This window comes from Ailuropoda melanoleuca, chromosome 9 (genome assembly GCF_002007445.2).
Source record: "Ailuropoda melanoleuca isolate Jingjing chromosome 9, ASM200744v2, whole genome shotgun sequence".
Taxonomy (NCBI): domain Eukaryota; kingdom Metazoa; phylum Chordata; class Mammalia; order Carnivora; family Ursidae; genus Ailuropoda; species Ailuropoda melanoleuca.
The window spans coordinates 101,013,576-101,028,185 of NC_048226.1; the positions used below are offsets into that span (position 1 = coordinate 101,013,576).

The following is a 14,610-nucleotide window of genomic DNA, read 5'->3' on the forward strand; positions in this document are numbered from 1 at the left end:
CTCACTGGCCCCATGTCTTCCCTGGGCCAAGTCCTCAGCCTCTTGCCACCATCCCCAGGACAGATGCCAGCCTCCCGAGCATGGCGCCTGAGCCTTCCCAAGCTGGCCCCCGCCCCCTCTCCCACTGTCTTCATCCCTCCCCAATGTGTGCTGGAGCCCCCGCCATGCACTGGACCCTGTTCCGGGGCCAGGGCAGAGCCACAGGGAGGACAGACCTCCCCACCAGCTCCTCAGCTGCGGGACCCAAGGACTTACTTGTGGGGCTTTGCACACGCCACACCGTCCCCTCTGCCTTGCCTGCCGTGCTCTCCAGGACTTTTCTCCCTGGAAAATGCCTCTTCACCTTCCTGGCTGGTCTCAGGGCTTTCTCCTCTTGCCCGAGCCCCCCGCTGGAGCCCTGCTCTGATTCCTTAGCTCCTCTGCCCCCCTCTCTTCACTGGGTATGCACTTGCTGCCCAGGGAGCTCCGGGGGGAGGGCCGGGGAGGGCTTGTATTTTATTCTTTGCGGGCCCAGCTATTATCACAGGACCCGACGTATAGTAGGTGCTCAGTAAACATCCCAACAGAAACGAGCGCGCGAAGGCTTCACGAGGTGAAGCGGTTTCCCAGCGAGCGACTTCGGACAGCTTGGATCCGGGAGCGGTCACGTCTGACTTCTTCACAGCGAACATTTTCTCCTGATGTGCTGGTCCTCTCATTTCCTGGAGAAATCTCTTTATTCAGACTCATGTTTTTCTTTGTTTATGGATATGTATAAACTTTACCAAGAAAAGTCAAAGCCTGGCTTGTATTTTCACATGGAAAACCAGCTAGTCCTCAGCTCAGGACTTTTGTGAGGAATAAATAATTTAACTGTTTAAAGACCAGCTGTAGTACAGTTCCGTGTTGCTGGAGAAGGAGAGAAGTGCCCCGGATCCTTCCAGAACACTTGTTCTCCTGGGGTCTGGGGGAGGAAAATGCTCTGGATCCCTGCAGGATTAATTTATTCCAAAGAAATAACGGAAGAATGCTCGATAGGCGAACATCAGATGAAATGCCAAAGGCCAAGGCAGCCTGTCCTCCAGAAGCTATGCCCTGGGAGCAGAAGGAGGTCACACAGAAAACCTCGGGGGAGGGCGGACCCAGCCTGGCCACGGGTGGAAAGAGGACACGCCCCTGGGGCATTTGGACCCTGGAGAAAGGACAAGAGGAGTAGCTGAGCCCAAAAGGCTTAGGGAAGAGAGAAGAAGAGTCAGAAACAAGTTTGTGTTGGTGCCTCGTAGGCCAAGACACTCCCTCAGCTGTCCTCACCGCGTGTGCTCTAGGCCTTGAGTTCCTGCTTTGCCTGATGTGAAAATCTGGCCCCTGCTTTCTTTCTGTTAGTGTTTCTGGTGTACCCCTGACCTTTGTTTTACTTTTAATCATCCGGTGGAATTTCATGTTAGGTCCTTTCCTTGTTACCAGCATCGCACTGGATTTTGTATTTTGACCTGTTCTCCAGGTCTGTTTTTCAACTGGAAGGTTTCACACATCTGCGCGAAAGTATATTCATTCTAGATTGTAAAGCAAAACACAACAGATTACACAGCAGTCTGTATTGTATCAGCTCACAAATGTAGGATTAAATCCCAAATTGTGTGTGCAGAGCACGTGTGTATGCGGACGTACATCAAAAACTTAACTGCTTATCCTGTGTGGTGTGAGCTTTTTCTTTTTGCTTAAATGTATTTTTTCATGAACATGTGTCACACACACACAAAGGATTGAAGTTTCATAGGTTAAGAGTCAAATAATTTGCAACCAGGTTTAAGGGCAATGGGGCACCTCAACTCTTGATGGAAGAAACTCACATTACCTCTGGAGCTCTCGGCCAGAGGAGTAAAAAGGGCAAGGATTTGAGGACAATAAACACTGGCTGGAACATGGCGAAGAGCTCCTGAACGCCGCAGTGGGCATTTCGGGTCTGTCGTGTGTGGACGCTTACGGTTATACATGTCAGCATGGCCCAGTGTCCGCTTACCATTAAGTCAGAGGACGGGCCCTGTAGATGATTCCTATAAACCATGAGAGCAGAAGGTCATGCTGATTGCACCTGACCATCGACCGAGCGGTGTATATGATGCTGGACCCTCAGAACAACCCTGCAAAGTAGGTGGTACTATTCCATCTTACAGACAAGAAACCGAGGCCCAGAGAGATAAAGTCACTTGCCCAAGGTCAAAGACAGCACATATTGGAATCAGGATTTGTGGCAGGGATATGAGAATGAGAAGGCTGGAACCCTGAGTTCAGGGTTGTAGCTTGGAGGGAAATAGCCCCTCCCACTGGGGGAGGAGGTGGGAGAATGCAGGTGCAGCCCTCGGCCTGGACATGTGTTCCAGGCAGCCCTGCAGGGAGGCGGAAAGCACCATGCATTTGGTGGGGGGGCCCTGACCCAGTCTGGGTAGTGCAGGACGGGCTCAGGGAGGGGTGGGGCTGGCAACACGGGGGCCCAGACTTCGAAGGGCCCATATGCCTCTGAGGTCGGACTTGTAAAGATTCAAATGTCCCTGCTCTCTGCACGAGGCTCTTCCACAGTCACCAGTATGTTCAATTTTTCCAACAGCCGGTGAGGTGGGGGTCATCCCTGTTTTACAGATAAGGGAACAGGCAAATATTTCTCCCATTCGGTGGATTGCCTTTTCATGCTCTTAATAGAATCCTTTGACGCACAAAAAGTTTTTAATTTTGATGAAGTCAGTTTCTCTCTCTTTCATTGGCTGTGTTTTTTCTGTCATATGCAAGAAATCATTGCCAAATCCAACGTCACGAAGCTTCCCTCTATTCCCTATATTTAAAAGAATTTTAACACCTAAACCACGGCTAAAATGCACAAGGCGTGTTGCTACATACCACAGTTTGAGACCGGGTCCTCCTAAACTCCGTTAGAGGGACGCCTGGGTGGTGCAGTCGGTTGGGCGTCAGACTCTTGGTTTTGGCTCAGGTGGGGGTCTTGGGGTTGTGGGATCCAGCCCTGCGGGGAATCTGCTGGAGATTCTCCCCTTCTTTTTGCCCCTCCCCCACACTGCACGCGCTAAGTAATAAATAAATCTTTTAAAAAAATAAACTCCATTAAAAAATAATTTATTGAGGTGAAACTCCATAGCGTAAAATTAACCTTTTCGAAGTCGACAGTTCGGTGTTGTTCAGCATTACTCACAACAGTGTGCCCATCCCCCTATTTTTGCCTCTGTCCTTTACGGTTTACAAACAATTTTCATATCTATTTTCTCCTTTGCTCTTCACAGTAATCCTGAGAGTGAGACAGAGCAGCAAGGCTGCTCCTCAGGATGGGGGTGCCCGCAGCAAGAGCCCCTGTAACAGCGAGCTCTGCAGCCAGTCCGCCTGTCCCTTCCCTGACTCCAGCGTGGGGCGGTGTTATGCCCGTGCAGGTGGCCCCGTTAGCCAGGCTCTGCGTGCTCCCCCTTCTCCCTCGCCTGCATCGTCTGCCTCTAGATGACCCTTATGTGGCTTTTCCACCTGTGCCTTTGGTGGCTGGTTATCTGCACTTCTGTGTCCAATCCCATCAGCACTCAAGGACAGGGCAGGTGTCTGCAGCACAAGCGCTGGGGACTCACTGAAAAGCACAGGGTAAAGAAGGAGCCCTGTGGAGGACCTCTGGCCTTCTCGGGGGTTCAGGGTGAAGCCCAGAGAAGCAGAACCTCGCAGGCCCCGTGCACGGCGGGAGCCAGGCCCGGACCCGTTCCTACCCGGAGTTCCCTTCCTCAAACCCACCCTTGCACCTCTTGAAGGAAAAGGGACACTGCTCTCGCCTGAGCCTCACTTAGGTCTTCTTGACAGCTGCCAAGTGTTTACCTCCCGGAATCCTGACCACACCCAGCGGCATTTGAACAAACAGGAAGCTGCCAAGGCTTAGGGCCAGTGAAGAGCTTGGCTGCCCCACAGCTTGCACAAGAGCCAGGCTCCAGCCCAGGTCCCTAGAGCCCAGGGCTTTGCTGCCTTCCTGGAGTGGCTCATGCCTCCAAGCCGCATCAGTGAGCCCTTCCTGGGCACTGGGGGTTCATGGGTAACTCCACTCTGCCCTGTGCTGAGGCCACCAACAACGAAAACACCACGGAGAGAGCCAGACAAGTATGAGCAAAATCTGTCCTGCTTTTGATGTCAGTGACTGTAACTACTTGTCTCATTGGTAACTACCAATGAGATCGCGGATGCCAGGAGGCCTCCAGACCTAAGTGAGGACCAGCAGTGACCCACAGCCAATAAATAGGTGACTTAGTAAGTGAAACTCGGAACCCATGAGTCAGGCTGCGGGCAGTGAGGGCCTCACCAGGCTGGGAAGGTTGGAGGAATACTGCACTCCCAGGTCCAGGCCCACCCATCCCCCTTGTGATTCTGACATTGCTTTGTTCCTTTTCATCTTAGGCTGATGACAGATGTTTGACATTATTATTAAACATTTGTGGTTTTTAAAAAATGAATCATGGATTATTAGAACTAGAAAAGTTCCTTTCGTATCATTTCCCGCTTTTTTTTTTCTTTAAAGATTTTATTTATGTATTTGAGAGAGAGCTAGAGTGAGAGAGCACAAGCAGGGGGAGCAGTAGAGGGAGAAGCAGGCTCACCTATGAGCAGAGCTCTCAATGCGGGGTTCAATCCCAGGACCCCAGGATCATAACCTGAGCCCAAGGCACACACTTAACCCACTGAGCCACCGAGGTGCCCTACCCGCTCCGTTTTATAGATGCTTATGCTGGCCTGCAGAGAGGGATAGGGATGTGCCAAGGTTGGCGGGCAGGCAGAGCTGGGACTGGGACCAGGTACGAAAGCCAGCCTCCTGGGCCCAGTCTGTGGCTGGGGGATGCCCACGGTCCCCCGGGATCAGGCCATTCTGGAGCTGGCCAGGTACGGGCCCTGTCTCCTCTCAGACCCTCCTCATCTCTGTGCTCCCAGGCTCCATCCATTCCAGCGGTGCCCACCCCGCGGGGTTTCCTGCCGAATGTTGCTCAACCTCTCACTAGACAGGGCCAGCAAGGTTAACCGGGTTAACCAGGAATGGATCTTTCTCCCCCTTCCCCGCCAGCCTTTTCTGCCGTCCACTCCGGACCAACTCCGCAGTCCAGGGCACAGGAGGGCTTCCAGGAGGCAGCGAGAGCCGGGGTCGCGCCCGGCCTAGGTCTCTCCTCGCCCTGTAGAGCCGGCCCGGGGCTCGCTAGAGCAGGTGACTTTCACGCCCTCGGCCCCGGGGGCTGGGCGCCCTCGCCTGCCACCTGGGGACTCCGCCCACTTTCCTCCGTTCCCCGGGAGGGGGCTGCCGGTGGGGCGGGGCCAATGGGGGGGAATGCGCGCGCACAGACACGGCGCACGCGCCAGGACCCGCGATCCGGNCGCCCGGGTGCTGTGCAGGCGGCGCTGCGCGGGGCGGCCGGGCTGGGGTCGGGGTCGGCGGCCCCAGGCGCCCGAGTGGGGTGCGCCCAGCGGGCCGCGGCCGCCAAGCAGCCATGGCGGAGGCCGCACCGCAGCACCTGGCGCTGCCCTCAGGGCTGCTGGAGTTGTGCGCGCTGCTGGGGCCCTCCCGGGACAGCCTTCGCGGCCTCGAGCAGGTAGGGTCGGTGGGGAAACGGAGGCGGGGCGCGGCCGGGCGACGGCTACGGTCGGAGCGCGGGTCTGGCCCCGGCATCCCGGGCGTCTGCGGGGTGGGGGCGGTGCTCGGGGCTCTGGCCAGGCCCCCCCTTTACCGCAGCCCGCCCGGTGCGGGGACCGTGGCTGTCCTGGCCGCGGAGGAGTCGCGGGGGTCTGCGGACTGGGGAGCGCCCGCCGGAGAGGAGCGCGGGCTCGGAGGACGCCCCTCCAGGTCTCCGCCTTCGGCCGCTCGGTCTTCGGGAAGCACACCTGGGCAGGGTGAAGGCGGCTGATGGGGGGAGGCGGGGGTGCGCCGGGGCGCCTGGGGTTACGTCGCGGAAGAAAGGATTTCATTCATTATCCGGACTTACTGTCTCCTCGGTGGTGGGTGCTGTGCCAGGCACAGCATCCTGAGGTTTGGGGTTTTAGATGTAAAGGGCACTTTCAGATGTTCTGCATTTAGTCATTTTGCGATGAAACCTAGCTGTTTTTCTCGCTTGCAGAAAAGGCTGCCTACCGCCCTCTCCCCCCCTCCCCCCCGGGCCCTTTTCTCTTTCTCTGTGTGCTAGCAGCCAGAGTGACAAACCCTTTTCCCGGAAAGCAGCAGTTTTGGACACTCTTATTCTCTGTGTTTCCTTACTGTGCCCCTGCTTTTTCTTGGTTGTGTAACCCAGGCTTTCTTTTAAATTGGTTTGTGGCCCTCTTTTTCTCTTGGTCCAGGATGTCCATATGACTCTATCTGTGGCATTTTTCCCTGGTTAGTGGTGATGTCCAGAGTACTCCGAGATTCCGGCTCTACCGCCCAGTTACCTGGGCAAGTCCTCATCTCATTCTGGACGACAGCAGTGAGAGGCACAGGAAGGCATTTAGGAAGGCATTTAGGAGTGCAGCGTAAAGGGTTGAGGTCATCAGGAGAAGCTAGATATTGCTAAAATTAACTGGACAAATGTCTCTTGATGTCTTGGTAGTCTCCTTAGATTTTTTTTTTTTTTTAAGATTTTATTTATTTGAGTGAGGGAGAGAGAGATAGAGCAGGAGAGGGGGTAGGGGCAGAGGGAGAAGGAGAAGCAGACTCCCCGCTGAGCAGGGACCCACGACCCCGGGATCATGACCTGAGCAGAAGGCAGATGCTTAACTGATTGAGCCACCCAGGCGACCTGTCTCCCTTAACTTGATACAGAGCCAACTTCGATGGTTTCTACATTTCCCTCCTCCTTTCTTACTCCCCAAATCCCGGTGATGTCTGCATCCCCTTTTGACCTCTGTCTCCTCTGACCCTCATCGACTGAGTTATCTCCCTGCCTCTAATTTGCCAATGGCATTTCCTCCTTTTTCTTCTGATAGGAAATGACCTGGTTTCAGTTGCTTCTTGGGTGATTTCAACATGCGTGTTGGTTGCCCCAGGGTGAGATGTGTCTCGAGAGCAGGGTGAATGGCACGGTGGTGCTTTCCAGCCCCAAACAGGCCACGGCTTTCCCAGGCAAGTGGCAGTTTGCTACTCTGCATTTTAGCTATTACCCTTTTCATCCTACACGCTGATTCTGTTAGGGGTTCAGCAGGAGGCGGAGAGCAAATATTTGGAGTAGGAAAAAGGCAGCCTTTCGGGATGGATCCAACTTCCTGGACTGAGCCTCCTTTAAGGCCGATGTTGACGTTACAGTTAACTAAACATATGAGTTCACTTGGCTACTTTGCTGTTATAGCAGTTCTATATCTAACGTCTGAGGCTTTTTTTTATAACTTTGAAAATCACCATTTCTCTGTCGTTGAGGCATTCCTGCTTGGTGACAGATGAAAACAAGCCTGGGGGTATGAGAAACATTCCACTTAATGGTAGAGTAGTAAGGAGTCCTAACTTTCCATTTCATTTCTTAGATGGGGTGGTGTTTTGTGAGGGTAGTGACAAAGACTTGGAGAATACGTCCACCCCATGTGAGTTTCTGGCTTGGTTACATCTCTCTCTACTCCGTGGTTGCCGTGGAGACTAGGCGAGGGGTGTGGAAGGATCCACCACTAACCCTCCGAGTGGGCCGAGAGCTCCGTCCATCGAGTAGCTCACTGGCATAATTCTTGGCTTGAAAGCAACATTGTAGCAGTTCTTGGTGGAGAGCATCCTGGCTTTCGGTTTCTAGAGCAGCACTGTCCACCAGAACTTTCTGAGTGATGACGCCAGTGTTCTTCATCTGTGCCATCCATGTGTCGGCCACTAGCCACACACAGCTACCAGGTGCTTGAGGCATGGCTAGTGCCACTGAGGAACTGGATTTTACATTTCATTTAATTTTTTTTTTAAAGATTTTATTTATTCATTTGACAGAGACAGAGACAGCCAGCGAGAGAGGGAACACAAGCAGGGGGAGTGGGAGAGGAAGAAGGAGGCTCATAGCAGAGGAGTCCGATGTGGGGCTCGATCCCATAACGCCAGGATCATGCCCTGAGCTGAAGGCAGACGCTTAACCGCTGTGCCACGCAGGCGCCCCTACATTTCATTTCATTTTAATTTCAATTTAAATAGCCACGTGGCTATTAACGGTGTTGGACAGCACAGTTCTAGAGCATTAAAAAAAATTTATTTTCTGTTTTATTTCACAAGTGGTGGCCCATCCTATGTGAAGATCAGTGCTGCTCTATAATCTAACAGAAATAAATCTTTGGGGGCGCCTGGGTGGCTCAGTCGTTAAGCGTCTGCCTTCGGCTCAGGGCGTGATCCCGGCGTTCTGGGATCGAGCCCCACATTGGGCTCCTCCGCTGGGAGCCTGTTTCTTCCTCTCCCACTCCCCCTGCTTGTGTTCCCTCTCTCACTGGCTGTCTCTCTCTCTCAAATGAATAAATAAAATCTTTAAAAAGAAAAAAAGAATAAGAAATAAATCTGTGATGCTATCAGTTAGGGTGTTGTGTGTCTCACTTTTTTAATTAGCTCTGGTTTTTTGGACTGAAGTGGTTGTTACCGGGGAGGGGTTAGTAAATCAGTGTGGGCGAGAGAAGAGCAGGAGTGACTGTCACCAGTCTGTGAGAACAGACCTTGTCTTGCCCGTAGGGGAGGGGCAATTGCAGTGCTCTGGGATCCAGGACTGTGTGTTCAGGAACTTATTCTGATTACACAGTCGGACACGTGCACATATGTATGGCAGACACTGTTCACCGCTGCCTTCGCTCAGGTCGTGCGTGTGATGAAGAAGAGAGCACGCCAGCTGTCCCTCGGTAGGGCCATTACTGAGTCGTCCCCGTGTGGCACCGTACAGCTGTGACAGAGAATCAGCCACACCATATGCTTAAGTGGAGAAAAAAGCTAGTGGAACCATTAAAAGGGGATGATTGTATGTAGGGGGACAAATCATACTGATATATACACACATAAGAAATGGGAAGACTGTAGTCTACGCTGTGCGTAGGTATTACCCACCCTTTCGTGGAATTAGGGGGAGGGCCTTTCCTTTCTATTCTTATTTATTTTATTCTTCCTGTATTGTCGTTAGCTTTTAACATGAGACTGCATTGCTTATCCAGCCAGAAAAGACGCAAGGACATACGTTCAGTGGAAAAACAGATGTGTGATGTACGGCCAAATGCCAAGTTGGCTGAATTTTGGCCATTTTACTTTAAGGGACTACATAAATCGGGGGGGGGGTGGCGAGAGGTAGTTTACTGCAGTTAGCATGATGACCGCATTCCGTACAGCATACGGACTGCTGTGCTCAGGTCGCGGGGCGCGAGGATGTGAATGGATGAGCAACCTCCGCTGAGAGCCGTCTGCTGGCTGAATGTGGGGACACAGAGAGACCACACAGTCCCCGCTCCAGCCCACCGACAGCTCTGAAGGTGATAGAGTACAGTGTGGAGGGCATCAGTGCTCTAGGTGCTGAGCCAGGGCAGGGGGAGGCGGAAGGAAGTGCTCTAGGGGGTGAGGAGGGAGGAGGTGGGGAAGGTGGGAGGAGGTGAGGAGCCAGGGGCTTGATGGTCTAGAAGAGGCACCTTGTCCTGGCTGCTGGTGAGGAAAGTCTCCCTCCAGTGAGGGTGAAGGGGGGTCCCTGGTGAAGAGGGGGAGCGGGGAGGGGGCTGGGCACGAGTCAGGCGGAGTGGAGAGCGGGGAAAAAGCACAGCGTTGGACCATGGGTGCTTGTGTCTGGAGACTGAGAGGTTCAGCGGGGCACGGCGTTGGGGGCACCCTGGCTTTGGAAGCAGGCTGGCCTGCTGCTCAGGCGTACGACCCAGGTCGTCGTCCTGCCCTGTGACGTAGCACACATGTGCTACATACATGGAATACGTGGTAATAACGGTAACGTATGGAAACAGATTCCGTTTTCATTCTGGTGGAGGGACGGAGATGGTGTGTGAGGCTGGTTTGGACCCATCAAAGGGTCTGCAGTGGTAAAAAGCCGGCGCCAGGTGGCAGGAGCCACTGCCCGTTGGGGCAGGTGATGAGGTCACATATGTTCTGTTTTTTAAGATTTTTATTTATTTATTTATTTGAGAGAGAGTGAACACAGCGGGGAGGGGAGAGGGGCAGAGGGAGAGCGAGGAGCAGACTCCCCGCTGAGCAGGGAGCCTGACCTGGGGCTCCATCCCAGGACCCTGAGATCATGACCTGAGCCGGAGGCAGACGCTTCACTGACTGAGCCAGCCAGGCGCCCCCTCTTTGTGAGAGTGGACAGTGCGGGTGGGGCGCCCCGGGCCAGCTGGGAGGAGGTGATGCTGTTCTCATGGCAGAACCCTTGAAGGGTTAGTTTGTGGAGTCTGTAGCTGCTCTAAGTCCCAGGGTGGGTGGCCGCTTGGTCTGCAGATGTGCAGCTGGGCTGGCTCTGGGGCTGCTCTCAGAGACCTTTCTGCGGTTAGTGGCTCCGAAGACCCGAGGGTCACTGTCTTTATCACAGGCAAGCATATGGGTGGACGCTCGGGTTTTAGGGAAATCAGCAGGAGCTTAATTTTTGAAGCTGTGAGTTTAAGGGACCCGCCAGGTATGTCTGGAGGCAGCTGGGTGCGGTCTGGGCCTGGAAAGAGGTCTGAGCTGGCAGCGGGACTCTGGGCGCTGTCCCTAGGTGAGGACACCATGTGAGTGTGGAGACTGCCAGCCGGAGGTGGGGGCACTTGAGGAGGGGCAAGGAGTCAGCCCTGGCAGGGTCACAGCCTGGAAGGAGGGGTCTGCCGGGGCCCTACCCAGGAGCGTCAGGGCAGAGGGGAAGAGCAGAGGGGGGTTTGCAGGCAAGGGGCCGGCTCCACAGCGTGACCACCTGTGCCCAGCGCTCACCGATGTGATGTTTGATGTGAGGAAGGAGCGGACGTGCGTACTTTCATAGTTAAGTAGGTCCGAACTGCTGGATGGTGATAAGGAAAGTTCTAGAAAGGTTTTATAGAACTCAAGACATGGTTCCCTTTCATGCCTGGTACACAAAGATGTAAAAATTATCCAGTAATATGGATTTCCCATGTTCGGTCTTTGTTCCCACTGGTATTAAACTTTTTTCCAAATATAAAGAAATTATTGCCTGAATTTAAATTATACAGAATAAAAATACGCCTTTTGAGTTTAGAGAGTGTATTTACTGATGGGAGTTTCTTGTATGAATCCTCTCAAGGGTAAGAGTTCCCCTTTGGCTCCATGATTCTTACTGAAACGGTGATGCTGGCTGTCCCTTCCCTGCTGGTGACAATTCCATTTCTCCTGGTGACGATGATGTCCTTCCTGATGCCCTCTCTGAGTCCCTCAGAGATCTTTGATTCTGCGCTGCCCACCCCACCCCGGCGTCCTCCCACCTTCCCACATGCTTGCCACCCAGTGAATCCTGCCCTTGACTTCTGTTTCTCCACTAGCTTGGAGCTGACCGGCCTGTTTCTCTGTCATGGCCTGTTGACCTCCCCTGGGAGCTCGGGGAGCAGCCCGGCACCTGCCTCTGCGGAGTGGCCTGTCTCAGGCATCGTAGCTAGACAGAACGGAGGTCGGAGGCAGAGCCCGTGCTCTTTATATTATCTGGGGGAAGACTGAAAAGACAAAAGGTTTTGTACAAATCGGGTACCAAGTTAAAGTTCGAAAGCGTTCAGGCTGAATGACCCTGTTGTGTAGACCCGGGGTGACCGTTTGGTTGCTGGAGGAAGGGTGTGTCCCTTCTGAGTCCAGCAGTCCTTCTTCTCACTCCTCAGTCCGTGTCCCCAGGTCAGTGGCAACAGGACCACTGGCATGGGGCATGACGCCGGCACCCCATCTGTACTGGGCTGGACAGTATGCGCCCCCCCCCAAACTGTGAGGGCACTGGGGCCTCTGGTGTGGGGGGTTGGGGTTGAGCCTTTGACCTGCGACCTTGCCCCCTTGAGAGGGAAGCTCAGGGATGCGGCATTCGCTGCTGCAGTCCTAGCAGAGCTGGATGTGAACTGAGGTCTGCCTGTCAGTCCTGGGCTGGCAACTGCCGGACTGTGTGCCCAGGGGCAGCTGGAGAGCCAGACTCTGTGCTGTGGGTGACTTGCCTGAACGCACAGCCTGATGGGTCCCTAAAAGCAGCTTCTGTGTGGTCCTTCCTGTCCTGGGCCACTGGTGGGTGAGGCCACACACACACGTGGGTGCGGAATCGGCACTCTAGCGGGTCGAAGGGGAACAGAGCAACAGTGGGTGCTTGGACAGAAGGCGCACAGCGGAGCAAGGGTGAGCGCTGTTGGCTTACTCGTATTACTCCCTTTAGGTGTCCCTGAAGCAGGGGGTCAGCAGCCCCTCTTCTCTTGATCCAGAGGTCCTGTCCGTTTTTGTGCCTCCTTTCGTCAGTAAGGAGGACAGTCAGACGGCTGGCGCCCCCTCTGCGACTCTGAGCAAGACCAGAAGGCGCTCCTTCAGAAAGAAGAGGGACAAGCCCAAAACGGAGCCCTGGAAGGGCCTCCCTCCTGAAGACATTAGTGTCCCCAACGGTGTGGACCTGCTTGCCCTGCCTCAGCTCTGCTTCCCAGGTATCCCCCACCCTGCTTTCCCACCTCCCCCATGGTGCTTTCTAGAAACCAAGTCAAGGAAGGGTGACAGACAGGGGGCTGGTGACCCCTGGCAGCCCCGAAGCCAAACTGCAGGTCTCAGTTCTCTTAATTGTGGGGGTTTGGGAGCTGAAGGACGCGCAGGCCAATAGCGCAGCCCCCGTGTTTTGGAGAGCGAATCCCAGACAAGGGGCTGTCGGGATTGCCAGCATGGTTGGTAGAGGTGCTTTCCAAGGATTTTCACCACTGATTGACAGGTCCGTCTTCCAGAGGTCTGGCAGGTGGGTCAGGATGAGTCCGGTTAGCCTGCAGCATCTCCCCCCAGACTGCACTTCGGTCCGGGCTCCCTGGCCCCTGTGTTCTGGGGACCCCGGGGCCTGCAGCCCGGGCTCACATGCTTTTCCCACCTGGCCTGTTCCGGCAGCGGGCAGCCCTCACGTTTTCCACTGGTCTTTGAGAAACGCTGAGTGGCTGGTGTAGAAGGCTCAGACTAGGGACTTCCCGTCTGTCATTCCGTCTGCGAGGTTCCATCGGAAATGGCTGCTGTTTCCCGGTCTCAGGGATTACAACCCGGGCACAGCTCGGACAACCCCTGCACCTGCCATGCTCAGAAATGGTCACCTACCCCAGGCGCACCCCAGAGGGTTTGTCTGCGGTTGTCCTTGTGTTCCTTCGCTAAATTCTGCAGAGCACAGAGGGTGGCTGAGACATGGGCACCCACGGAGGGACAGAGGGGGCCACGGCTGGCTAGTGGCCCGACCCCCCAAGTGCCACAGCTGGCAGGGTGACGACAGCCTTGTAGGCTGCAAAGTGGGCTCACGGACAGCCCAGCCTTGGAGGTGGATGCCACAGGGCCGTGCCGAGATTTCCTCTTCTTTCTCTACCCGCAGGGGGCATGTACGTGGCCTCCGAACCGAAGGAGGACTGTGTCCACTTCCTGGTGCTGACCGATGTCTGTGGGAACAGAACGTACGCCGTGGTTGCCCAGTACTACCGACCCCTGCAGGTACGTGACTGCCGTGAATTCCCTCTGAAATGTGCTGGTGTTTATTTTTGCGGAAACACGCATCACGCAATCACGATTGTAATCATTTTAGCGTGCGTGGGTCAGTGGCACTAAGTACACTCCCACTGGCAGGCAGCCCCCGCCACGTCTGGTTGCAAAAGATGTTCGTCACCCCGGAAGTCCCTCCCCCGGCCCCCGGCCCCTGTTTTGCCCACATGGGTTTGCCTGCTTCAGACACCTGGTGTCAGTGGACTCAGGCTGCATGTGGCCTCTGTGTCTGGCTTCGTCCACTCAGTGGACGGGGTCGAAGTTCATCCACGTTGGGGCAGCAGCGCCTCTGTCCTTACAGCCGAGTCCTACCGCCCAGTGTATGTGAGCCACAGCTTGTTTCCCACGTGTCTGAGGAGGGACATTTGTGTTCTTTTATGTGGGGTGACGGCTTTGGGCCTCCAGAGCATGACTCAGCCCTCCCCCGCCCAGCAGGGCCACGAGTGCGAGCCAGCCGGCCTCTGTGCACCTGAAGAGGCGGGGTGACCCACCGCCTGTGTCCAGAGGGTTTCCAGAAGCGGCAGTGCTTTACCCCGGGGAAGTCCAGGAATCCCACACCGAGGGGGAGGTGGCTGCCCGGATGTTCCTCCCCACTCTGCTGTCAGAGGCTGGGCCAGCTGTGGTGGGAGAATTATCCCTAAGTGTCACGGGCATAAGGCTCAACTCGATGGGCTCTGTCCCTTCACGCCTGTGGATGTGCGTCAGAAACCCGTGGGAGCCCAGCATTCTGCTGACGTCTGAGTGCGTGACCTCCGTGTCTGGACTAGGCGTCCCCTAGACCCCTGGACTAGGGTGGGCAGCGAGCAGTGTGGGGAGGCCACCCCTTATGGCCGTGTGTGTGGGCTGCTGGGCCCGCGGCGTTGGCGGCCTGCCTGCCTGCCTGGGTTAGGTAGGGGTGGGAGACGAGACGGGGGCCGAGTTCCTGCCCCTCCCTGGCCAGCGCTTCCGGCAGAGACAGGATGGGAGACTGGATTATTCAGGAAGGTGCTTGGGGGCCTGTCTGTGAAGTG

General features: G+C 55.2%; 1 protein-coding gene across 8 annotated transcripts in view; it reads left to right on the forward strand.

Moving 5' to 3' along the window:
- Nucleotides 1–5,369: 5,369 nt before the first annotated feature.
- DENND3 (DENN domain containing 3) overlaps nucleotides 5,370–14,610 on the forward strand; it is a 52,371-nt gene continuing 43,130 nt past the window's right edge. For all 8 annotated transcript variants that reach the window (XR_004627940.1, XR_004627941.1, XR_004627942.1 and 5 more), the window contains exons 1-3: nucleotides 5,370–5,582; nucleotides 12,270–12,528; nucleotides 13,437–13,552. Coding sequence is in view for 5 of the 8 variants with exons in the window: in XM_034668673.1 (XP_034524564.1) it covers nucleotides 5,481–5,582; nucleotides 12,270–12,528; nucleotides 13,437–13,552 (477 nt within the window). In the remaining 3 variants the exon portion in view is untranslated. The remainder of the gene's footprint in view (nucleotides 5,583–12,269; nucleotides 12,529–13,436; nucleotides 13,553–14,610) is intronic.